Source organism: Brassica napus, chromosome C3, assembly GCF_020379485.1.
Source record: "Brassica napus cultivar Da-Ae chromosome C3, Da-Ae, whole genome shotgun sequence".
Lineage (NCBI taxonomy): Eukaryota > Viridiplantae > Streptophyta > Magnoliopsida > Brassicales > Brassicaceae > Brassica > Brassica napus.
Genome location: NC_063446.1, coordinates 25,403,881 through 25,428,863, shown reverse-complemented (window position 1 = coordinate 25,428,863; position 24,983 = coordinate 25,403,881). Strand labels below are relative to the sequence as shown.

The 24,983-nt window shown below is 36.2% G+C and overlaps 3 protein-coding genes across 4 annotated transcripts; 1 reads left to right on the top strand and 2 right to left on the bottom strand.

Annotated features, from left to right (window-relative positions):
* Positions 1-4,601: 4,601 nt before the first annotated feature.
* LOC106385667 (cyclin-dependent protein kinase inhibitor SMR1-like) lies at positions 4,602-5,259 on the top strand. The gene has a single exon (XM_013825575.3). It carries the CDS (start codon positions 4,748-4,750, stop codon positions 5,132-5,134), a length of 387 nt encoding a protein of 128 aa, XP_013681029.1. The 5' UTR covers positions 4,602-4,747; the 3' UTR covers positions 5,135-5,259.
* Positions 5,260-17,087: 11,828 nt separating this feature from the next.
* Positions 17,088-20,349, bottom strand: LOC106389084 (NAC domain containing protein 50-like). Of its 2 annotated transcripts, none has more exons than XM_022699474.2 (4): positions 19,881-20,349; positions 18,927-19,281; positions 18,666-18,830; positions 17,088-17,850 (listed from the first exon to the last, which is right to left on the bottom strand). In XM_022699474.2, the coding sequence occupies exons 2-4, from the start codon at positions 19,215-19,217 to the stop codon at positions 17,245-17,247; spliced, it is 1,062 nt and encodes a 353-aa protein (XP_022555195.1). In that variant the 5' UTR covers positions 19,218-19,281; positions 19,881-20,349; the 3' UTR covers positions 17,088-17,244. The 2 variants fall into 2 exon arrangements, with proteins under 2 accessions (XP_022555195.1, XP_013684730.1); XM_013829276.3 differs by having other exon boundaries at positions 18,927-19,204.
* Positions 20,350-20,553: 204 nt separating this feature from the next.
* On the bottom strand, positions 20,554-23,784 carry LOC106389085 (NAC domain containing protein 50-like). Its single transcript, XM_013829277.3, has 4 exons — positions 23,385-23,784; positions 21,840-22,117; positions 21,549-21,734; positions 20,554-21,380 (listed from the first exon to the last, which is right to left on the bottom strand). Exons 1-4 carry the CDS (start codon positions 23,587-23,589, stop codon positions 20,763-20,765), a joined length of 1,287 nt encoding a protein of 428 aa, XP_013684731.1. The 5' UTR covers positions 23,590-23,784; the 3' UTR covers positions 20,554-20,762.
* Between the last annotated feature and the right edge of the window lie 1,199 nt (positions 23,785-24,983).

The following is a 24,983-nucleotide window of genomic DNA, read 5'->3' as shown; positions in this document are numbered from 1 at the left end:
AACTGATTTTAAAATTATATCTTTAAAATATTTTTCTAGGGAAATGTAATCTATACATTTTCTTAATTTTTGTGTATTATTACAAAACATCAAGTATTATGAAACGGAGTGAATAATACCGAAGAACCTGACCGGTTTGTGGTACAGAATACAAAATTGATGGTTACTCTTCAGACACAATGAGAGTTGGTGCACTAATGATATAAAACCTTACGTGGCCGGCGTGGATTGGTTAGTTGTCTGAACCTAAAAATACACATGTGCGGGAAGAGCTGTGTACAGTGAGCGACTCTCACCTACTTAACTGCTCGCGCTCTCGAGGGGCTATTTTTAAGTTCTGTGGTAGTGTGGTGGGCACATGCTTTAATTTGTAGTTAGCTAGCTCAAAATGATTTTACTATTCAATAACATTATATAATACTTTAGAATATTTATCTCAAACCCCATTAGAATATGAATATACTGCTAATGATGTTTACGAAACATTATAGATTATGAGAAAAATATTATGAGTATTGAAAAAACGAACATCATTGTCTAGTAGACTGACCCCACCATTAGCATTGAAGTATATTTTAGCCTAAAAAACTGTGGCCTGAGTTGATGGAACATTTTATTTTGTTGAAAATTTTAATTTTGCAACATTTTCAACAAGCTCAGGTAGCAATGCAATCGTGAAAGATCCCTAAAGGTGAAGAAAAATGAAACTTTACTTTTGAAACTGGTCAATATCAGATATTTTGGTTAGGAAAATCTTATATTGCATCAAAGATCTTAGCTCTTAGATTTTTAATAGCAGGTTGTGAATCTTGTGTAATGGAGTTACTTACTGTATCGCATAGAGAAAGATTTTTGAATATCTATGGGACCAACTATTATTATAGCCAGGCCTGATTATAGCCAAACACATCACAAGTTCTCTATAAACTTGCAGCTATGCTCTCAAACTAGGATGTTTGTTATATTAGTTGTTCTCATAATCATAAATCCAACGGGTTTTCCACCTTAATATCTATCTCTCCTCTCGTCGGCTTCTTCTTCCTCCTCGAGGCCTGGACTACTCTCGATTGGGCCTGAGATGATAAAAAGAGCCTAATCGAAACCCAGGAGCTATTTATTTCCATAAATATATAAATACAAATATGAAAGTTTTTGTTGGTGAAAACCCATGTTCGGAACTACGCTAGGCGTTAGTCGGGCGGTAACCATAGACCTAAGGAGTTACCAAAAAATCGGGGTTTAAGCGGGGTGTACTCAGCGCCTAGTTTTAGGTTCATATATTAGGTATGTGAAGATTACACGTTTAGATAACACAGTCTAGTGGTCCGTGTCCCAGTCATTCTGTATAGGGGCACGAGTTCGAGTAGGCAAAGATGCGTTTTGCATCATTTTTCCAGATCTCAAATCTTTTGTTCTTCATTTTTTTTCTCGCGATTTCATAGGTTTTTACAACCGATTCTTATGAGTTTCACCTAAATATAGTAGATTGATGACCTAAACACTGATTTAGCTCTTGAAATTTCGATTTTTGAAAAGTTTTTTGTTTCAGCGCCTAGGACCACCGCATAGCTCCTCCTCGCCACGGCAGCCTTCCGACCACCATCTAATCGGACGAGTAAACGGCCAGGCGGGCGCGTTTTTGAACAGGGGTGAAAACATATATGAGAGTTGTTTTGTGTTACCCTTCTATTCTACGCAGTGGCGGAACCACCTTGTTATGAGGAGGGTCAACTGACCCATGTGATTTTTGACAAATTTTGTTTTTATGCTTATACAATTTGCATTTGATACACAATTTGGTATTATGTTTGTACGATTGACCCTCATGATCTAAGTCTAAACATTCTATTTGCACCTATTCAATAAAAAATTATGTTTGATCATTTGATTACATGAGCATAATTCAACCTCCGCCACTGATTCTACGTACAGTTTTTTTTTTTTTTTTTTTTTTTTGGTCAAATTCTACGTACAGTTTTATCACTGCATATTCTCTTGAAGTTACATAGGCCATTTCAAGGTGGGTGACTTGAGTACGTGTTGACTCTTGCAAGAGTCTTCCAAGTCATTTTTTCTACTAGACTTTCTGTATGTTTCATGCTAAAGTGATAATGATTGTGGAATTATCAATTAAGATGATAGCATGACTTAAAGTCTTTCGTCCACATCTTTTATATATTATAGGATTAGTTTCTGCCTTTTTCCATGTGGTTTCTTGATTACAAAGAAAAATTAAAAGTTAGATTGATGGATTGATTTATGTTAACTAGACTATAGTTGTTAATTCTGGTATCATCACATCTAATAAAACTCACCAGTTAAGCTTTCGAGAGTTTGAAAAAACACTAACAAAATAGTATGTGACCTTGACGGGTTTTAAAAATAAAATTCCTATAAATAGATTTAAGAAAGTACCAAATCTGTTTTTTGATAGTAATAAACAAATCTTGGTCCATGTGGCTGCTGGTGTGCTGGTCCGGTTAGGACTTGGGCGGCCTCGTATAACAATGATGTAAAATGTAACGACTACTATCATCAGCAACCCATGCGAAAATATTCGTTGGTTGGATACTTAATATGGTCGAGAAGTGTGTCAACTTTATTTTGTAGAATTAAATGATCGATACATTCGTTCATCTCTATGAATTGATAGGGAGGAGTACAATTATATATGATATACCCTAATCATGTTCCTTAACTTTTGTTGTCTATTGGTATAGTCCTTGGAATTTTGTGGTATTTGAATTTTTTATTGCGAAATATCCAAATATATTAGTATAAGAGTAAATAACAAAAAGAATACAGGAATGAGTTTATGATCTGGACGCCATGCACGTTACGTTTCACTTGCTTTCTTTGTCTACATTGTACATTTACTTAATACTTTTTGATTGCATGTGGTTCTAATATGAGACACATGATTATTTGTCTTCTTCTTTGTTGGTGTACAAATTTACTGTATAAACTTATTATAATTAAAACTTCCAAAAGCATTCGATAAAAGAACAGACATATTTTTGGAATCCGATGTGGATTTGATCGAGTATATGGATTTACCGAATATAAAAACTTATTTTAATCAATTAGGTTTTGTTTTCTTTGTCAACCACATGCAGTAGGGCACGATTCGTATGTCTACGTACGATGTACACTCTTTGTTATTAGTTATCACCCTGTAATGTAGGGGCATCGTGTTTTATACCTTGAATTTTTTTTAAGGTTTCATACCTTGAAAATATATGTGAGAATCTTTCATCCAACTCTAGTTGTAGAAATTTTAATATGATGAATCTTACAATATTTGTCTTAGAGTGTAGAACTTTTAATCGATTAACCAAAGTACTATAGATCTATGAGTCTTCAATATCTGATCCTCTTTTGGTTCGGTGAATTTTTCCATTTATAGGAAATATATGTTGAAACCAATTAAAACAAGATCTACTTTGAATCCATTAAACTGTGATTTCATTTTACATTTCTTTTCTCTGTATTGTCGGCTTAAGAAATTAATTTGATTTGATTTTACACGGTACCCGTTTGACCAAATCAAACAACCGGAGTTGGACCACCTAAACTTCAATATTGGGTATAGTTGATAGAATCTAAATGCTGCATATTGTTTGATTGTGTGATTGTATGGTTTCTTAGCCTCACAAGAAACATTGGCTTATCCTAATTATACATCTTTAATATTTTTGTCCAACCCTCCCTTTGTACCTAGGCCAAACCAGAAAACGTGTCAATGTCTCTATATGCAGACAAAAAAAATGTTTAGAGTAGCCAAGCATAATAAAAATGGTAAAAACAAGAGACAAAAGGTTGACAAAAACAAAGTAAATAAAGCAAAGGCAATATAGATCGAGATCTCCTGCGAGAGATAATATAGATCTTTCCAGTTTTGTACTTTTTTTTATTTGGATGTTCCTACTGACTCACTTCCACAGATCTACTCTATATCATCACCACATGCACTCGATATATCCAAATATATATTTTTTGACTTATATACACGGCTTTTGCAACAAGCATTCTACTGATTCTAGTAAACCCATGTTACAGCCTATAATAATTGGTTATATGGCATGGTAAGGGCGTATATTTAAACATTATTAAAATCGGCATGTAAAACGTCTTGGTCCATCCTGTATATAGATCACATTGTCTTATACAACCTCTCACATTTGACATTTAATTTAGTAATACAAGAACTGGTTGCAACCAATTGTTTACACAAAATATAATGATGCACCATGCATGGACTAGTGTTTAAATCTGAACACATGCCCATGTCTATAGGTTGTAATAGGCACAAGACATATGTATGTAACCAAATTTTATGTTTTATGGCTTCGGAACTTACTGCCCACGGCCCAAAGATTCAGCAGCCACGGCACAATAAATGTTCTAATAAAAAACCAGATGAGAAAGAGATGGGTTCTCGTTTGAGATATTTTTAGAGAGAGTTTCTCTCCACATATTCATCTCTCAATAATTTAACTCTTTAAGAAAAAAAAATTAGTTACATAATAAAATTATGTAAACCCTATCAAAATGGTAAACCACATGCGATTAGTTGTACATACAAACAAACACGACTATGCGACATTCTAACTTCATGTGTGTTGTGTATACGTGTATGTAAAGACATAAACACATATAACAAGCCTCTCTCAACCTCTCTTCTCCAACAAGTTTTCCACAAAAATAAACTTCCACAGCAAACAAGAACACACACACATCTATAGATATGGATCTTGATTTATTACAAGATCTGTCCAAAGTCAATATCCCAACAACCATTAAAATCCCATCCAAAACCTCTAGAAACATAAACGATGGCGATGAAGAAAACGAAGATGGCATTAGCTGCAGCACACCCACATCTGAAGAACACAAGATTCCATCCGTTCTTGATCCTCCACCTTCCCCGCCAAGAAAACCTCGTCCACCGCCATCAAAACCGTCGGCTACGGCGGCTATGATGATCAGATCGTGTAAGAGGAAGCTCTTAGTGTCGACTTGTGAGATTATCACGAACCCGGAAGAGATTGACCGTTTCTTCACATCCGTTTATAGTGACACGTCGACCACGGCGAAAAGGCGGAGACGTTATCCTCATTGTCCGCGAAGATGAGCCTTTAGTTCAAGATTTACATTTTTTACAGTTTTACTGGAAATATTGTGAACTTTATAGTCAAGTATAAGGTTTAAAGTTTAATATGTTTATATAAAATGGATGGATAATTTTCTGCGACCGCATATTAATTTCGTTTTTTTTTAATGAAAGAAATCAAGGATAGATGTTCAAGTAACTAATTTTGTATTCAAGAACAAATGATGTTCAAGAACAAATCATGTTCAAGGAAGGTCGTATTAATTTTGTATCGAGGGGTCCATGTTGTAAATTCTGAAATAAATGAAAATTTAATTCCAATTGCCAAGTTTTTTTTAATTGCGAAGTTTTCTAATAATAATTGGGATATTTATGTCATATATAAGCGACAAGATCGACTTCTTTATCATCCAGCGTCAAGGAAACAAAGAAGTATTGCTTCATGACTTATATGTTCGTGTAAATATGAAATTAATGCATTTATGCAACCAGCTAAGGAAATTCAATGAACCAAAAGTTTTGATAAAAAAAAATTGAAACAAATTTTATACTCTGCTATAGTTCTTTATGAAGCCTTGGATGCTATTTCTTTTTATTTTCATACAGATTTATATTTATTTTTTGTAAGCTATTATACACGTTTGTCATATTTTTCAATATTACATACATAGATTAGTATTATTATTTGGTTAATTATAACGGTGCGCTTCCACAAACTGAATTCAGTTGAACAAGATACAAATAATTCAGGTTTAACTGCAAAATGTCACTCATTACTATTGTTCGTTATATCAGCTAATTATGTTACCAAAAATGCAATTAGCGTTTAAAAGTATCAGGTGCTAATTTGGTCGAAGATGTATCAGTTGCGTGACCAAAGTTGTGAAAGCAACAACGCAGAGATAATGAAGCCTTAATAAATGCAAAAATCTATTTTGAAGTAATGTTGATCAAAAAAAAAAATCTATTTTGAAGTAATGTAAAAAGGCGACGTTTCAAAAAAAAAAGTAATGTTAAAAACCATGCACATGTTAATTAGCGCAGTTATATTTGTATCAAATTCGTTTTTATCAAAAATCCATGCTTGTTTCTGACATTTTGAAGGGCCGGTAGAGTGACGGACGCAACTTTGGGATCTGTGGATACTGCAATTCATTTTTGTATAATACTCCCCCTCTGCTCCCAAAAGTAAAATTTTCTAAAGCGTTCACGCTTATTAAAAATTCAATAAATGTTTATAATTTAATTTTTTTTAACTTTATCATACACTTTTCAATAACTTTTCACCAATAAAATTTAATCAATTCAAATATTTTCATTTAATGTTTCTTAAAAGTATAAAAAAATACTTTAAACATATAGAAAATCTATGTTTGTGAAACAAGTAAAAAATCTAAAACATCTTACTTTCGAGAACGGAGATTACTATACTATAGAAGATATTCTAAATATTTCAAAGTTCGAAGTTGATACTGATCGCTTAATTCTCTACGATCTCTAAACACTATATATAGAGAAAAAAATATTTAAATGAATCCAGATGATTTTTTTTGATGACCGAAAATTATGCGTATGTAGTATATATAGTAAAAATCTTGATTGTTATAAAAATTTGACAATAATAAAATACAGTGATCACTTGAATTAGGGCTGGACAAAAAATCCGGATCCGAAAAATCGAATCGAATCCGATCCGAAAAAGTAGTTCCAAATCCGAACCGAAATTGATTAAATATCCGAATGGGTCTAAAATTTTGGTATTTAAAGAACTGAAACCGAACCCGATCTAAACTGTAATATTTCGGGTACCCGAATGTATCCGAAATAGATTTATAAACCTATATATTAATTATTTTTTAGATTTAATGTATATTAAAAAATATCCAAAATATATTTGATACTTTTAACTTAGCCAAAATACTTGAAAATATATACAAATAATCAAACGTAAATGTCTTAAATAGTAAAGTATACTCAAAATACCAAAAATACTTAAAATATTTATTTATTCTCTATCCAAATATTCAAACCAAACCAATTTATATGTTAAGTTTAAGTATTTTGACATGTGTTATTCAAATTTATATGTAATATATTATTTTCTTTATAGATTTGAGTATTTTAAAATATATAATGAATTTTAAAAATTTTAAAATAATTTAAATGGGTTATCCGAACTCAAACCGAACACGAAAATATCTAAACCGAACCCGAACCGAAATTTAGAAATATCCGAATGGGACTGAAATATTTGACCCCGAAACCCGAATAGATCCGAACCGAACCCGAATGGGTATCCGAACGTCAACCCCTAACTCGAATGATTAAAAATGAGTTAGGTTGACAATTTTTTCACTTGTTTTTTTTTAATAAAGGGCTATTAATCTTCACTTGTTATTTTAGCATTTTTTATATAAAAATATGAATTGTTATATACCTGTTTTTTTTAGTAAAATGTTAAATTTATCATACCAAACTTTTGATTTTTGACGGACTTTACAAAAGATAACTAGTAGCAGATTTGCAGATATTAAACTAAACAAATGATGCAAAACACAACAACTTTAACTAAGACCGTAAACTAGAAATTGAGCAACGGAGGAGACCAATGAGATGAGCTCGAACCAGGGAATATGGAAAGGATCGCAAAGGACGAGCCGGTTGCCACGAGACCGAGAGAAAGGCGCACTCAAACCTTGATGTTACGAGTCTTACAGCTTCCGAAACACCAACAAAACACAAACCACTCCAAGAATCACGAGCACAAACTCACTAACCCACGTGACCTTGACATACACCAGCGGCACGAGGCAGTAGAACTATCCGACGATGCCGTCGTTCGGTTAGACACTCAGAGATTGCCGCCTCTTCGCCTCGTAACCAGGACCGTGTACACCCGTTGAACCGAGAGCCCATATAGAGCAAGCGGAACAGACAGTCCCACCACCTTCGGAGCAGCCTCAACCGAGAGAGAGAGAAGTTTGAGCGCCCAACTGAAACCCTACCTCGAACCAACAAAATCTCACTCCTCCGATACAGCTAAAGAAACGCTGAGAAAGCATCAGGAGAAAAGGTCGACAACGGTGAACGCCACACCGCCGGAAAACTCCAGCTTTGAGATGAGAGGACCGCGACAAAGTCTCGATGAAACAAAATGAGGACCATCACATCACCACACGCCGCCACCGGAACACCTTCGAGCAGGAGAGGATCTCGCCACCGAGAAGGAGCCCCACGCGCTTCCACCAAAGACCATCGTTGGATGCAAGCTGGAGAGAAGAAATAGAAGTTGCAAGCAACCAGCCTGAGACCCGAAGGCCTCTCCGAAGAAACTCGAGCCGTCAAACCGAAAAGCTCACCAAAATCTAGGAAAACTTCTGGTCAGAGCCACCAGAGCCAAACTCGAGGAAAACACGGATAAAGGGATATGCCGTCCTCTAACATCACCTTCCCCGCCGTGACCACCTCAGATCGACTACAGAAACACTAGATCTGAAACCAGGGAGAGATCCATGAGCTTTTCCTATGCCGATACAAACAAAGACGACAAGGAGAAACAGAGAAACATGAAAGAAAAGGGGTGCTTGCGTGACCGCAAAAGGACACGGCAGTCACCAGAGCGGAGCTAACACACTGACAGTCACCAGAGCGGAGCTTACACACTGGCAGTGGAAAAGTTTAGAGAGATGGGAGAGAGAAAATTTAGAGAGAGAAAATATGTTTTTTATCGCCTGTTGACTATTGTGTCTCTTTTTTTTTTTGGTCGAAAGAATGTTGTGTCTCTTTAGAAAATTAAATTTATTGTTACGAAAGTCAAAAATAAGGTGCAGCCGTGTTTCGTTGAAAATATAAAAAGATGTGGGGTCCGCTGCACTATTAGCACAGTAAATTTCTTTCTATATATACGAACGTTTTCGTTCATTGTAAAACACACATCAATCTCTTCTCTCTCTATAATAAGAAATTCTCTCTCTCTATATCAGTGTTAAAAATTCTACAGGTATAAAATTTCGCCCTTATTTAAATTCCTGCGATACAATAAAATCCCAGTTCTTTTTATAACACGTTATCAGTACGATCACTCTGCGATTCGGTAAAATTTATTTGTATCATTTATACCCTGTTATAATGGTCGGTATACCGCCTCTACTATTATTTATATCATGTTATAATGGCCGGAATACCGCCTATATTATTTACTAGTAATTTAATTTATTTATTGGTCGGCCGAGCCGCCTTATATTCTGTTTATTATTTATTGGTCGGCCGAGCCGCCTTATATCATATTTATTATTTATTGGTCGGCCGAGCCGCCTTATATTATGTTTATTATTAATTGGTCGGCCGAACCGCCGTATAATTTATTTATTACTCTGCATTGATCGGCTGAGGCGTCGCATGATTTGTTGTCATAACATAAATATTTCATTGCCATAATTTTTTACTTTTATGAAATTTTTATAGATTTGATTGACTGTTTAATACGATATTTTCAGACTGATTTTTGGTGTACTCGATTTAACCCCAACGGTCACAAAGAAATTTTTTCAAAAATTTCTCCTTTCTCCAACGGTCATGAACAGTAATTTTCATCTATAAATACAACTCATTTTCACTTCATTTCATCATCCAAAACATTTAATCTTCTCTCAAAAAATTCAAATCGCTCTCCTCCGATTTTCCATTTCAAGAAAGATGATTCGCGCATTTTTGTTTTTATGTGCCATTTTTATTTGTGTTTCTATTTATAGTTTATTCGTTGGAGAATTTACTCCGAGTGAATTTAAGATGAATATCGGTTTAATTTTCCTTACATCGCTTCTCCTTGTAATTGCTTGCATGATTAATGTAAACGGTTCCTTTTAATATGAATAATATTCTAATAATTATGTGTTTTAGAAATACAAATGGCAAAAATCGAGAAACTTCAGTTTCCGGCATTGGAAGTAACTGGGACAAACTACACGGCATGGGTTACAAACATGGAGCTTCACCTAGATTCCGAGGAAATACTCGGAACAATAAAAGACGGCAATATATCAACCTCTCATGAAAAGGCAAAGGCCGTGATATTTCTGAGAAGGCATCTAGATGAAAATCTTACGCATGATTATGCGAGAACCAAAGATCCCTTAGATCTTTGGAAAGCTCTGAAGGAGAGGTTTGATAACCAAAGAAAAATTACTCTCCCCCATGCACTTGATGAGTGAAAAAATCTACGATTTCAAGATTTTGAAAAAGTGGAAACGTACAATTCCGCTATATTGAGAATAGTGGTGCAATTAGATTATTGCGGTAAGCCTGTCTCGGAAGCAGAAATGCTCGAGAAAACTTACCAAACGTTCCACAAAAATCATTATGTTCTACAAGAACAATATAGAAATTGTGGGTATACGAGGTTCTCTGAACTCGTTGTGGCGCTTATGATAGCGGAGAGAAATAATGAACTCCTCATTAAAAACCACAATGCCCGACCCACGGGAACCAAAGCATTTCCTGAGGTAAATGCAACGGATATAAAAAATCCAGAAAAAGGAAATTATTCCTATCGTGGGCGTGGTCGTGGCCGTGGTCACAATCGTGGTTTTGGTCGTGGTCGTGGTTATCGATTTAACCGCAACCATGAAAGGAGTAACAACCCAAGAGGAAGGGGATCCAACACATGGAATCGATCTGATCGGGTAAAAGGGAAAGAAACCCAAGAAAACCCTACTCATAAAAATGAGAACGTCTGTTACAGATGTGGATCGAAGGGACACTGGTCTCAAGTATGTCGAACTCCTCGGCATCTATGCCAATTGTACCAAGAATCTATTAAAGGCAAGGCAAAGGAAGTAAATCTCAATGAACACCTTGTGGGTACAACATCGACATACCTCGAATCCTCTGAATTTATGGGAGATTTCGACGAGGCCACTCATCAAAATAATTGAAGTGCTTGTACTGATCAAGCTTAATAATGCCTAGTGATGCCATAAAATATTATGTATTTCACTTTCAAAATAATGTTGTATTTCAAAATATCTAATGTATAATTATTGTGTACTTGTTATTGATGCATAATATGTTTACTTATGAAAGTTTATTTTCTTTATTAATATTAACTGTGTGTTACAGAAATGGATAAGAAAGCAAATTGAACAACAACTAAACAAATTGGTAGAGAAGTTTGCATACCAGATAGTGGCACAACGCACACTATACTGAAGGATAAGAGATATTTCTCTACTTTAAAGTCAGTAAAAATGACTGTAAACACAATATCAGGTCCTACAGACCTGATCGAAGGAATTGGTAAGGCAAACTTTATGTTGCCTAATGGAACAAAGTTTTCCATAGATAATGCCTTATATTCTCCAAATTCTAAGAGAAATTTGTTGAGTTTCAAAGATATATACCGTCAAGGGTATAACACTCAGTCTGCAACTGAGAATGGAAAGAAGTATTTGTATATAACTTCTGAAAAATCAGGCAAAGGCCTTGTACTGGAAAAATTTCCAGAACTTCCTTCTGGATTGCATCACACTTATATTGATGCTATAGAATCACATCTTGTGATCAAAAGAAATCCAGAAGATGTTACATTATGGCATGATCGTCTTGGTCACCCAGGCACTACAATGATGCGAAAAATCATTGAAAGCTCACATGGTCATTCAATAAAAACCCAAGATATATACCAAAGTAATAAAATGACATGTGATGCGTGTGCTCTTGGAAAATTAATCATAAGACCATCACCAACCAAAATTGACAAAGAATCACCAAAGTTTTTGGAAAGAATCCAAGGTGATATTTGTGGACCAATACATCCACCGTGTGGACCATTCTACTACTTTATGGTATTAATCGATGCATCGAGTAGATGGTCACATGTTTGTTTGTTATCATCTCGAAATATGGCATTTGCGAGATTTCTAACTCAGATAATCAAATTAAGAGCACAGTTCTCAGATTATCCAATTAAAAGAGTTAGATTAGATAACGCTGGTGAATTCACATCCCAAGCTTTTAATGATTATTGTATGGTATCAGGGATTGAAGTAGAGCATTATGTTGCTCATGTTCATACACAAAATGGTTTGGCAGAATCATTAATTAAACGGCTGCAACTAATTGCAAGGCCATTGATCATGAGATCAAAACTCCCAACCTCTGTATGGGGACATGCTATTTTGCATGCAGAAGCACTAATTCGGATAAGACCAAGTGCATACCATAGATATTCCCCATTACAGTTAGCATTTGGAAAAGAACCAAATATCTCTCATCTAAAAATCTTTGGTTGTGCGGTTTATATTCCAATAGCACCACCACAACGTACAAAGATGGGACCGCAAAGACGGTTGGGAATATATATTGGCTATGATTCTCCATCAATAATAAGATACCTAGAACCACAAACTGGTGATGTGTTTACGGCACGATTTGCCGATTGTCATTTCAATGAGAAAGAATTCCCAACTCTAGGGGGAGACAATAAACAAGTAGGAAAAGAGATCAAATGGAGTGTACCATCTTTATTACACCTTGATCCTCCTACGAAACAGTCAGAACTAGAAGTTCGACGTATCATGCATTTACAAAATATAGCAAATCAGCTACCTGATGCATTTGCTGATACCAAAATGGTAACTAAATCACATATACCCGCTGCAAATACTCCTGCTCGTATTGAAATACCACAAAACGGTGGAACGGCAGTTGATACACGTGAATCAGGAACACGTTTAAAGCGCGGTAGACCTATTGGTTCAAAAGATAAACTTCCTAGAAAATGTAAGGAAGGTGAAAAGCATGATACTCCCAAAATAACGGAAAATATTTTGGAAGAAGCGAATTGTGAATCTAACGACAATATAGAGCATCATGAATCTGAAAGAAATCACGAGATTTCTATCAATTACATCCATAATGGAAAGATATGGAAACGAAATGAGATGGATGATATTGATGACGTTTTCTCATACCTTTTAGCAAAGGAAATAAATGAAGAAAACGAAGATCCAGAACCAAAGTCTGTATATGAATGTCAAAAGAGACATGACTGGATAAAATGGAAAGATGCAATTCAAGTCGAACTAGATTCGCTTAACAAACGAAACGTATTCGGACCGATTGTGCTCACACCCAAAGATATAAAACCTGTTGGGTACAAATGGGTGTTTGTCCGAAAAAGAAATGAGAAAAACGAGATTACAAGATACAAAGCTCGTCTCGTAGCCCAAGGTTTTCTCTCAAAGGCCAGGAATTGATTATGAGGAAACTTATTCTCCTGTCATGGACGCAATCACATTTAGATTCCTGATGAGCCTAGCGGCCAATGAAAATTTAGAAATGCGTCTCATGGATGTCGTTACGGCATATTTATATGGATCATTAGATACTGATATCTATATGAGAATCCCAGATGAATTTAAAATGCCAGAAACGCTAAGTTCCAAACCTAAAGAGTTATGTGCAATAAAATTGCAAAGATCATTATATGGGTTAAAACAATCTGGACGAATGTGGTATAATCGTCTCAACGAACACTTAACAAAAGAAGGATACACGAATGATCCTATATGCCCTTGTGTTTTCATAAAGAAAACAACATCCGGATTTGTGATAATCGCGGTGTACGTTGATGATCTTAATATTATTGGAACTCAAAACGAAATCCAAAAGGCATCAAACTATCTGAAAGGAGAATTTGAGATGAAAGATCTCGGGCAGACAAAATATTGTCTAGGATTACAAATTGAGCATTCTCAAAAGGGTATATTTATACACCAGTCTACATATACCAAACGAGTATTGAAACGCTTTAACATGGATAAAGCAACTCCTCTTAGCACTCCGATGGTCGTTAGATCACTTAATGTTGAAAATGATCCGTTTCGACCATCTGAGGAAAATGAAGAAATACTTGGTCCTGAAACTCCATATTTAAGTGCAATTGGAGCTCTTATGTATCTTGCAAATTGTACTCGACCTGACATATCTTTTACCATTAATCTTTTAACGAGATTCAGTTCTTCTCCTACACGAAGACATTGGAATGGAATTAAACATGTCTTTCGTTACCTTCAAGGAACAACTGATTTAGGCTTGTTTTATCTTAAAAGTTCAAAAGGTCAAATGATTGGTTTTGCAGATGCAGGTTATTTGTCAAATCCACACAAAGCTCGATCCCAGACAGCATATGTTTTTACAATTGGAGGCACTGCCATATCTTGGCGTTCTCAGAAGCAGACACTTGTTGCTACTTCTTCAAATCACGCTGAGATCATTGCACTCCATGAAGCAAGTAGAGAATGTGTATGGCTAAGATCAATAAGCCGACACATCTGTTCAAGCAGTGGGATTGACGAAAATACGGAGCCAACTATTCTATATGAAGATAACTCGGCATGTGTTGCTCAAACGAAGGAAGGATATATCAAAAGCGATAGAACCAAACATATACTTCCGAAGTTCTTCTCATACACTCAAGAGCTCGAAAAGAATAAAGAGATTGAAGTAAGATATGTTCGATCATGCGACAATGCAGCCGACCTCTTCACAAAATCACTCCCTACCTCGGTATTCAGAAAACACATCCATAACATTGGAATGCGTCATCAGAAGGATCTATGACCGCTTATTCGAGGGGGAGCTTACGTGGTTGTACTCTTTTTACCTTACTATGGTTTTTCCCATTGGGTTTTACAAGAAAGGTTTTTAACGAGGCAACAAAGACGTTAAGCGAGAGCGGATAGTGACACCGGCCCCCAAGAGGGAGTGTTACGAAAGTCAAAAATAAGGTGCAGCCGTGTTTAGTTGAAAATATAAAAAGATGTGGGGTCCGCTGCACTATTTGTACAGTAAATTTCTTTCTATATATACGAACGTTTACGTTCATTGTAAAACACACTTCAATCTCTTCTCTCTTTATAATAAGAAATTCTCTCTCTCTATATCAGTGTTAAAAATTCTACGGGTATAAAATTTCGCCCTTATTTAAATTCCTGCGATACAATAAAATGCTAGTTCTTTTTATAACATTTATTAATTTCTTTGAGAAGCAACAATTTGAAATTATTTTGCTGGCAAGATTACTCACCATACCAACAAAATTAAATATAGAGAATATGGCTATGCATGTGACAAAAATGGTATTAATGTGCTTATTTATTAGACCAATAAAATTGAATGGGAAATTAAATAGAGTAAAAATATGGTTCGTTGTAGGAGCCATGATTACGCAACCAACAAGAAAATTACATTTTGAACATAAGCTACTACTCCCTCATTTCCATATTGTAAATAGTTTTAGTTAACAACACTAATATTAAAAAATTATTGCTGTTGTAAAAAATATTATTTAATTAATAAATTCAACCTACTATAAAAAAGCTAGCATTATTTGATTGGTTACCCAATATCCAATAAGAGAAAATGTGCATTAAAATATGAAAACTACTTATATTGTGAAACAAATATTTTTTGCTAAAACTATTTACAATATAAAATGGAGGGAGTATTTTACTTCTTCATGATTGAGTTCTTCTGTTATTCAATATTCCCTCTATTCTGAAATGTAAGATGTTTTGGATAGTACACACTTATAAGAAAATTACTTTTACCTAGAAAGTATCATTAAAATTACAAACTAAAAACTACTCAACCAATTACAAAATAGAATTATTAAATTTGATTGGCTACACAATTTTTGATAAACTTAAAATTACCTAAAAATATGAGAATATCGTATATATTGGATCATAAAAATTATTCTAAACATCTTACGTTTCAGAACAGAGAGAGCAGGAAAACTCAAGTGTGTGTGTGTTTGCACTTAGATTATTTGAAGTAAAAGTAGCTCATAACTTTTTAACTGATTTTTTTTTCTGACAAAAGCACAAAAGGCAAAGCTAAACAAACAACTTCGTTGAAGATATTATTACTGTTTGATCTTCGGAAAAACATCTTTAAGGGGAAAGAAAATATATATTTCTATATAAGATTAATGAACCATGTATAAGCTATGTTACATGGAAACGGAAGCGGGTACGTAGAATCGGAAGCGTATGGAAGCGCAGAAGCGAGATTTAAAAAAAAAATAGGAAGCGGGTACGTGTTGGAAGCGTATGCATATATATACATATATAAGAATTTTTTTTTACAATCTAGAACTAAAAATTATATGATAAATAAAGCATTTATATTTATAATAATTTTGAAATGATTGCATATTAAAACTGTGAAATACACATAAATTAATTTTAAAATAAATTATTATATTAATTATTTTTAATACTTTATAATTAATTGACTTATATATTTGAATATATGATTTATTTTTAATAAAAACCTCAATGCATAAAGATAATTAATAGTATTAATTTTAATATTTGTATATTTTTATTCTCTCTATTCAATACTATTAAAATTTAGATTTATATAAATTAAATTTTTTTTTTTTTTTTTTTATTGATATAAGACATTGTGTTTTTTTAAAGAATGGAAGCGTGATTTCAAAACGGAATCATAAGCTTCCAACATGTTTTTAAAGAGAATATTGTAGAAGCGTTTGGGAAGCGAGATTCCGTAAGCTTCCACAAGGTTCCGATTCTGATTCCTGTTCAGAAGCGGGAAGCGGACGTCCGATGAAGCTTCCGTGCAACGTAGTGTATAAGTATGTAATTAACTAATTTTAATATTAGTTAATATTAAATCATGAAATGGTGAATCTGTATGCACAAATAAAAAAACCTTGGTCACCGGATGATCGGTTTAAAGCTGCAGAGATCTCTTGTCTGACCAAACGCTGCAGCTCAGACTGCATAACCATTACAAGTTTCTAAAGTCCTCTCTGCATATGTCTCATTCCTTGCTGTAGTCTTGTCATGTCTCCTCTCAAGTCGTTCAGTATCTTCCCATTCCTATTCACCAGCATCAAAACCACTTGCACCTTTTTTATGATAGAGCACCAGAAGCTAAAAGCCGATAAGAGAATCAAGAAAGATGCATTAACATCCCCCCAAAAAAAAGGAAAATATCATAATTTTACAACAGCCATTCACACGGTTCACAATCCGTCTACTGAAGCTACCTCATAATGTAACAGCTAAAATGCAAAGAAGAAGAAACCTAGAGTTAGTTTTTTAGAGCGATGCTTGTCCCTTCTCGCTGTTCTTCTTCAGCTCATCGTTCTCCTGGCGAAGTGCATCGATCCTGGACTGGAGAATACTGATCATAGCCTCTGCACTCATCATCTCAAGCTTGAAAGTCTCTCTCTCAACAGACATCTCGTGTATCTCCTTATGGAGATCGTTAAGCTTCTTCTCTTCAGGAGATGGAAGCGGAGTAGGATGAGAACCTTCCTTGTGAAGAGGTTTCTTCTCGGAGATATCCATGAGGGAGAACTCGAGCAATGCAGAGATGGCTGTGCTGGTGGCAGCAGCAGCGGCAGAGGATGAGATTAAGGTTGTTGTTGTGGACGACTCCTGTGTGGTCCTGCTTGAGTTTTTGTTGTTGGATTCGTTTTGGCGTCTGCGTTTGTATTGAAGGAGAGGTAACGGAGGAGGAGGAGGACGCTCAACCCCATCTGCGTGCTCACGTTTGAGTGCTTTCTCATCTTCATCACAATGGTTATTGTTGTTGTTATTCTCCTGCGGCTTGAGAGCATTCTCCTGATGGTTAACTTCCATATCCTTTGGAGTCACCTCTCTTGGTGTTTCGTTGATGTTAATAAGCTCCTTGCTTTCTGACTGGTACAGAAAAATCACAAAGTTATATGAACTTAAGAAGGTCCACACACAAAAGATCTGAAACCAAATGCTTTTGTCAACTTTACAGATTAAGCCTAGTAGTAAATAACACAACAAGTCCTTCTGATAAGAGCATTCACCGATCAAATTAAATGACTTCATATGAGGCAAAGTGGCAAGTGCTTCTCAAACAAGGATGATATGTTCAGACGAGAGAGATCTAAAAGTGTTGGTTACAGGCTCATGTAGTCCAGATTCTACGAACTCAGCCATCAACTGAAAAGAGTACTTAGACAAGCTTCCCTTCAGCTAAAAGTTTTTACATATAAAGAAATTTAATATTTTGCAAATCAAGAGATGATTCATCAGATAATTTTTTAACACTTGAACTTAGTATCATTCAAGTAGTAAGAGATGTTCATAAATAGACTAGTCAAGTTAAAATAAACTCACTCAGCCCAAAGGAACCATTTAAAAGATGGTTTCAACAATAGTTTTTGCATATAAATTATATGCCCTCCCTTCCAAAATACAGAATGTTTAAAAGATTTTTTTTGATATTTCAATATGTAAGATGCTCATATTTCTAGGTAAATTTTTTAATTTGATCAAAAACTATATATCCAATCGTATTTTTAGTCTATTTTGTAATTGATTGACTAGTTTTTTATAGTTTTAATCAAACTTTTTTTTTTGGAGTAACAAAAAGTAACTTTACTAATATGCATTTTTTACCTATACATCTTATATTTAAGAATGGAGAGAGTACTAAATATGAAACTAAGCAGCTTCTTGGTAGTGAAGGAAGTACAAACCTGGTCCATCTGGTTGTTTCCATTGGCTAAAGGTAACGGCTCTGCCCTGACTCTAACTACTCCATCATCAGCCCACTCCTCTTCAATGAACGGCGCATATCTGTTCGCACTTGGTGGCCCGATGTTCTTCTTGTGGAACACTTTGACCAACACATATGCATCTTGCTGCATGCACACCCCAAAACAAAGATTTGAGATGAGAAAAGGAAGTTAACAACTTAAAGATTCTTTTGGAAGAGTATCAGATATAGAACTATATACCACCAAGTTTCCGTTGCTTTCGGTTTCATAGTCCACGAGGCGATACTCGTGCATGACCCAGTTGGTCCGGAGCCCGTCAGGGGCACGCCCGCTGTGGAAGACGAGCGTCTTCTTCATACCGAGGATCAGATCGTCGCGGCGGATTTCTCTGTCTTTTCCGGTGGCTTTCCAGTAGCCTATGTTGGTGGATCGGTTCATTCTGGCGCCGTTGCCGTACTTCTTGTCTAACGCGCAGTAGAAGTACCATTCTTGGTCCCTTGTCTTCAACCTCGAAAACACTGGAACATACATACAACGTAGAAGAAGAGAAAATTAGACCGGAGTAAGCTTGAGATACTTCAAAAAACTTCATGTCCTGAAACACAACGCAAACTAATGAGGAATTACACAAGGCAAAACATGAAACCGGACAATAAGACTAGACTAAATAACAATAAACTCAACACTTCAAGTAACCAAAACACAGAAACAACAAACTTCATTCCCTGCAACACAAGCAAACTAATGTGGAAGCACAAGTTAGCAAAAAAAAATCCTTTAAGGAATCAGATACACACACAAAGACAAAGAATGAAACCGGATTTAATAACATGAAACTCAAAACTTCAAGTAACCAAACACATAACAACAACAACAAAGTTCATTCCCTGCAACACAAGCAAACAAAACTCAAGCACAAAATAGCAACCAAAAAAAAAAAGTATAGATTTTTTCCAAATTAAAAGTCGACAAGATGAAATTTTGTTTTCACAGTGTTACAGCCTAAACATAGCAAATGATAAATCTGCATCGAAATTCCCAAGAAAATGAATCAAAGCTCCATAAAGCTTAACTCTTTTTTTCCCAAGAATTGAGTTACCCAAGAAGCCAAGGCCACTCAAATCAGAATCAACAAATACAAAGGTCTCAAAGAAACGAAGAGACAGAGAGAGAAACAGAGGAAGCCCATCGAACCTGCTAAGTCCCAAGGCTCGTACTTGTAGATATCGACATCCCCAATCGCATCGAACCGCACTGGTCTACCCAGAACCTTTCGCTTCAAGTAATAGCTCACGAGTTCATCATCAGTCGGATGAAATCGGAACCCGGGAGCAAGCGCCGTCGCCGCCACGGCAGTACTCGGCGCAGTCGCTGATGACGGCGAGGACTCAACAGCCACAGAACCGCGATCCATTAAAGCAAAAGACCAAAACTTTGTTACTAGGGTTTCTTCTCTTTCTCCAGACTTCAGAAGACGAACAGCCAAAGGAAGTTGGCAAGTGGGTTTTCGATTTGAAGGAGAAGAAACCAAAGAGAGAAGGCGAAGGTTAAAGGTACCTTCGATTGCAAGAAATTAATTTTTCTTTCTCTTTTTGCGTTTCCCAGAAGGCTAGAAAACAAGTTGTCTTCTTCGGATTGCGATTCCAATTTTGCTTTTTTCCTCTGTTTTAAAGTGTGTCCAGTAATAAAACCCCCCAGCGATCAAATCTTACTGAGCAAGTTTTGTCGTATTATGTAGTAAAATGAATAAAACGCCGTCGTTTCGGACCATATGATAATTCAAAATGTGTACGATTATAAACTCAAAAGCAGACCCACTAAATATAAACCCAATCAAGTTCCATAACATGGAGAGATTGAACATTCCTTGAGACAAATTAAAGAGAGTTCTCGACTTAAAAGACTAGTTGATAGTATATTACAATGGAGTAACCTTAGAACGTTCTCAAAAGATGTAGAAACATCATCAGAAAAATAAACACCTAGCAAAGTTCTCAATCCATCTGAAGAAGCTACATAGATAACTCCTAATATTAGGGAAATTAAACAGCTAAAACACGGCAAATAAGAAGAAAATTAGTGTCCATTGGCGCTGTTGTTGTTCTTCAGCTCATCGTTCTCCTGGCGCAGTGCATCGATCCTCGACTGGAGAATACTGATCATAGCCTCTGCACCCATCATCTCAAGCTTGAAACTTTTTCTCTCATCAGACATCTGCTTAATCTCCTTCTGGAGATCATTAAGCTTCTCCTCAAGTGTAGCTTCCTTGTGAGGACGTAGAAGGTTTTCTTTCTTCTTGGAGATGCCCATGAGAGAGAACTCGAGCAATGCAGAGATGGCGCTGTTGGTGGCAGCAGCAGCAGTAGACGATGAGACTAAGGTTGGTGTGTTGTCGACGGTTGTTGTTGTGGACGAGCAGTAATCCTCTGCGGTCCTGCTTGAGTTGTTGTTGCTAGACTCGTTTTGGCGTCTGCGTTTGTATTGGATGAGAGGTAACGGAGCTTCTTTGTTGAGAACGCACACAGCAGGAGGACGCTCATCCTTATCTGCATTCTCACGTTTGAGTGCTTTCTCATCTTCATCATTGTTATTCTCATGCGGCTTGAGGGCAGTCTCTTGATGATTAACTTCGATATCCATTGGAGTACCCTCTCTTGGTGGCTCGTTGATGTTAATGAGGCCCTTGCTTTCTGACTGGAGTACCACAATAAAATGAGGTTAATGATTAGTTTTTGCAAATAAGAAACATAATATCTTGAAAATTAAGAGAAGGTGATTCACTTCCAACACAGAGCTTTTGCATATAACAAATAATGAAATGAAACTTAAGCAGGTTATGGGTTATGGAGGAAGTATACAAACCTGGTCCATCTGAATGTTTCCATTGGCTACTGGCAATGGCTCTACCCTGACACTAACGTTTACTCCTGGAATCAGAGCTGCTCCATCACCGTCCCATTCCTCTTCCATGAACGGCGCGTATCTGTTCCCACATGGTGGCCCAATGTTATTCTTGTGGAATATTCTGCATAACACATATGCATCTTGCTGCATTCAAACAAAGAATTGAGATGAGATAGGGTCCCTTAGACAGTAGACAGTATCAGATAAAAGCTTATTCGAAAGTTAAATCTTTTTTAAAAATGTGCATACCACCGGGTTTCCATTGTTTTCGGTTTCATAGTCCACAAGGCGATACTCGTGCATGACCCAATTGGTCCGGAGCCCATCCGGAGCACGCCCGCTGTGGAAAACGAGAGTCTTTTTCATACCGAGGATCTGAACGTCACTGCGGATTTCTCTGTCTTTTCCTGTGGCTTTCCAGTAGCCTTTGTTGGTTGCTCGGTTCATCCTAGCGCCGTTGCCGTACTTCTTGTCTAACGCGCAGTAGAAGTACCATTCCTGGTCCCTTGTCTTCAACCGCGAAAACACTGGAACATACACACAACATACCAGAAGAGACATTAAAGCCAGACATAATAACCCTTAAACTTGAGATATTAAACACGCGACAACAAACTTCATGAAACACAAGCAAACTAGTGAGCACAAGCACAAGGAATCGGAAATACAACGCAACAGAAGACAAAGAAAAAAGAAGGCGGTCTTAATAACACACCAAACTCAAAACTTCAGATAAACAGGACAACAAACTTCATTCCCTGAAACACACGCAAGTTAATGTGGAAGCACAAGTTGGCAAGAATGTCTTAAGGAATCAAGAAGAAAAACTAGACTTTTCACAGTGTTACAGCCTAAACATAGCAAAAGGTACCTTGTCTTTAACCACGAAAACACACACACAACACACCAGAAGATAAAATCAAGCCAGACATTATAATACTATACTTGAGATACCAAGACGCGCAACAACAAACTTCATGTCCTGAAACACAAGCAAATTAATGTGGAAGCACAAGTTCGCTAGAAATACGGAATCTGATACACATCACACCAGAAGACAGAAAAAAAATAAAACTTGACTTATTAACACTAAACTCAAAAGTTGAGATAAACACACTCAATACAACAAACATCATTCCCTAAAATACAAGCAAACAAAACTAAAGCACAAGATGGCGAGAAACTAGGAATCTGAAGAAAAAACTAGACTTTTCACTTGAAACACAATCTCTTGAGTCAGCTTGTCAGATGCTTCTTATGGAAACACACACAACGCACTAGAAGAGAAGTTCAATGCCAGACAAAATAACCACTAAACTTTGAGATACCCAACACACGCAGCAGCAACCTTCATGCTCTGATACACAAGCAAACTAGTGTGGAAGCATCAGCACAAGGAATCGGCAATACATCACACCAGAAGACAAAAAAAATGAAGCCGGACTTAATAAAGCTAAAACTCAAAGGTAATACAGAACAACAAACTTCATTCCCTGAAACACAAGCAAACAAACATGTAGCGCAAGATGGCAAGAAAAGAAAACTAAGCTTGTCAAAGTGTTACATCCTAAACATAGTAAAAAAGGTACTAACAGAGAACCAGCACCAAAATTCTCACAGACAAAAAAAACTAAACCTTTCTCCTGAACTAAGTAAGAAGACGCGAACTCGAAGAAGCCCAGACCACTAAAAAATCCCAAATCAGAATCAGCAAACTCCAATGTCTCACAGATAAAACCCTAAATCACACAATACACAAAACAGAAGAGACACTTAGAGAGAAACCCATCGAACCTGCTAAATCCCAAGGCTCATGCTTGTAGATATCCACATCCCCAATCGCATCGAACCGTACAGGCTTACCCAGAACCTTCCGCTTCAAGTAATAGCTCACTAGCTCGTCGTCAGTCGGGTGAAATCGAAACCCAGGAGCAAGCGCCGTCGCCGTCGCCGTCGTCGTCGGCGGAGAAGACATAGCAGACACTGATTCGCGACCCATTGAATGCAAAAAAAGACCCTAGGGTTTCTTCTTAAAACAAAATCTCTCTTTTCCCCCAAACCTGGGTTTTGATTTTAAGAGGAAAGGTTACTTCAATTGCAAGAAATTTGTTTCTTTTTCGACGGCTATTTCGGATTTGCGATTCCGATTTTGATTTTCAATTCCATTTTTCACAATTTTTCATTTTCCTTTTGCAATAAGCCCTAGAAAACACTGCGTACTTTTGTCGTTTTGTTTAGGAATCACTGTCGTTTTAACCTATAGTTGTTTTTTTACGATCCAACGCATTATCAAAGAATTTAAAAAAATAAAAATAAAATTGTTACAAAAATGAATTGAATTTCCCTTTTTATACTAGGTGCATTGTGTATATATATATATATATCTCTAGTTTTAGGTATCTTATTATATCCAGAAAGCAGAAAGTTAATGATAGAATATGGAATGTGAAACAAACACAAAAAGAGTGACATATACGTTTCATTGCAGAAGGATACTTTGCCAATAAGGCAAGCTAAAGACTTGGTCCACACGAATCATCATCTTCACCCATTTTTCTGTTAATGATAAACATAAATTGTGCTTATCTTGTGAAATCATACGACAACTTCGTTATCAACCTATTAAGAGTACAGATTATTTTATAAGCTACGAATAACGATACATATATAGGTTAATTTTTAAATATTATCAAACAAATAAAGAAGGTGCACAAAAAAGTTTATAGTATTTAAGACTACAACAGTATCAGTTTAATTATAATACAGTGCAAAACCAAAACCAATATTAGTAACATCTTTACAGTGCACAAGATCAACAAACAAAGACCAGAAACTAAAGCTTAATTAGAACACGAAACAAAACCTTAATCTCTTATTCATGGAAGAGGGACTAGACTTGGAACATACACGTAGCCACAAACGAAGGCGCGAGAATAGTCACGCACGTCGTCACGTTCTGTCACCTTTTCATTTCTCACCCCATCCTCATCAATCTCCTAAAGTGTAAGGCAATTACGAACCTTTATCACCTTTTCCTTCAACTCCCACGAACCATACGATGACACTCTTAGGCTTCACAAAACAGTATACAGGACGAGCCGCATCTGCATGGACCCGTAACGCCGGAAGACCAGGACCCGACAAACTGAAATATTTGCTAAACGAGACATCACCATCACCCAACTTGCTTGAAACCCACGCCTCAATGTTTCTTGATGATTTCCCTTGTTGTAGCAAAGACAAGCTATCTCCATTGAAGCATGATAAATGACTATTAACATAAGAGGTTGGACAGAAGCATACATCCTTGAATGTTTTTTTTTGGAACATATTTTTCGTATTAAAATGCAGGAGAAACAAAAAAGATACAAGCCCAAAATGCTTCAGTTTGTT

What these genes read in the sequence shown, in the direction of transcription:
- LOC106385667 (XM_013825575.3), top strand. Translation starts at nt 4,748, where the DNA reads ATGGATCTTGATTTATTACAAGATCTGTCCAAAGTCAATATCCCAACA.
- LOC106389084 (XM_013829276.3), bottom strand. Translation starts at nt 20,100, where the DNA reads ATGGATCGCGGTTCTGTGGCTGTTGAGTCCTCGCCGTCATCAGCGACT. An exon ending in AAAGCAACGGAAACTTGGTG is followed by an intron (nt 18,831 to 18,926) that starts GTATATAGTTCT and finishes GTGTGCATGCAG; the next exon opens with CAAGATGCATATGTGTTGGT. An exon ending in GAAACAACCAGATGGACCAG is followed by an intron (nt 17,851 to 18,665) that starts GTTTGTACTTCC and finishes TTTCTGTACCAG; the next exon opens with TCAGAAAGCAAGGAGCTTAT.
- LOC106389085 (XM_013829277.3), bottom strand. Translation starts at nt 23,589, where the DNA reads ATGGGTCGCGAATCAGTGTCTGCTATGTCTTCTCCGCCGACGACGACG. An exon ending in TGAGCCTTGGGATTTAGCAG is followed by an intron (nt 22,118 to 23,384) that starts GTTCGATGGGTT and finishes TGTATGTTCCAG; the next exon opens with TGTTTTCGCGGTTGAAGACA. An exon ending in AAAACAATGGAAACCCGGTG is followed by an intron (nt 21,735 to 21,839) that starts GTATGCACATTT and finishes GTTTGAATGCAG; the next exon opens with CAAGATGCATATGTGTTATG.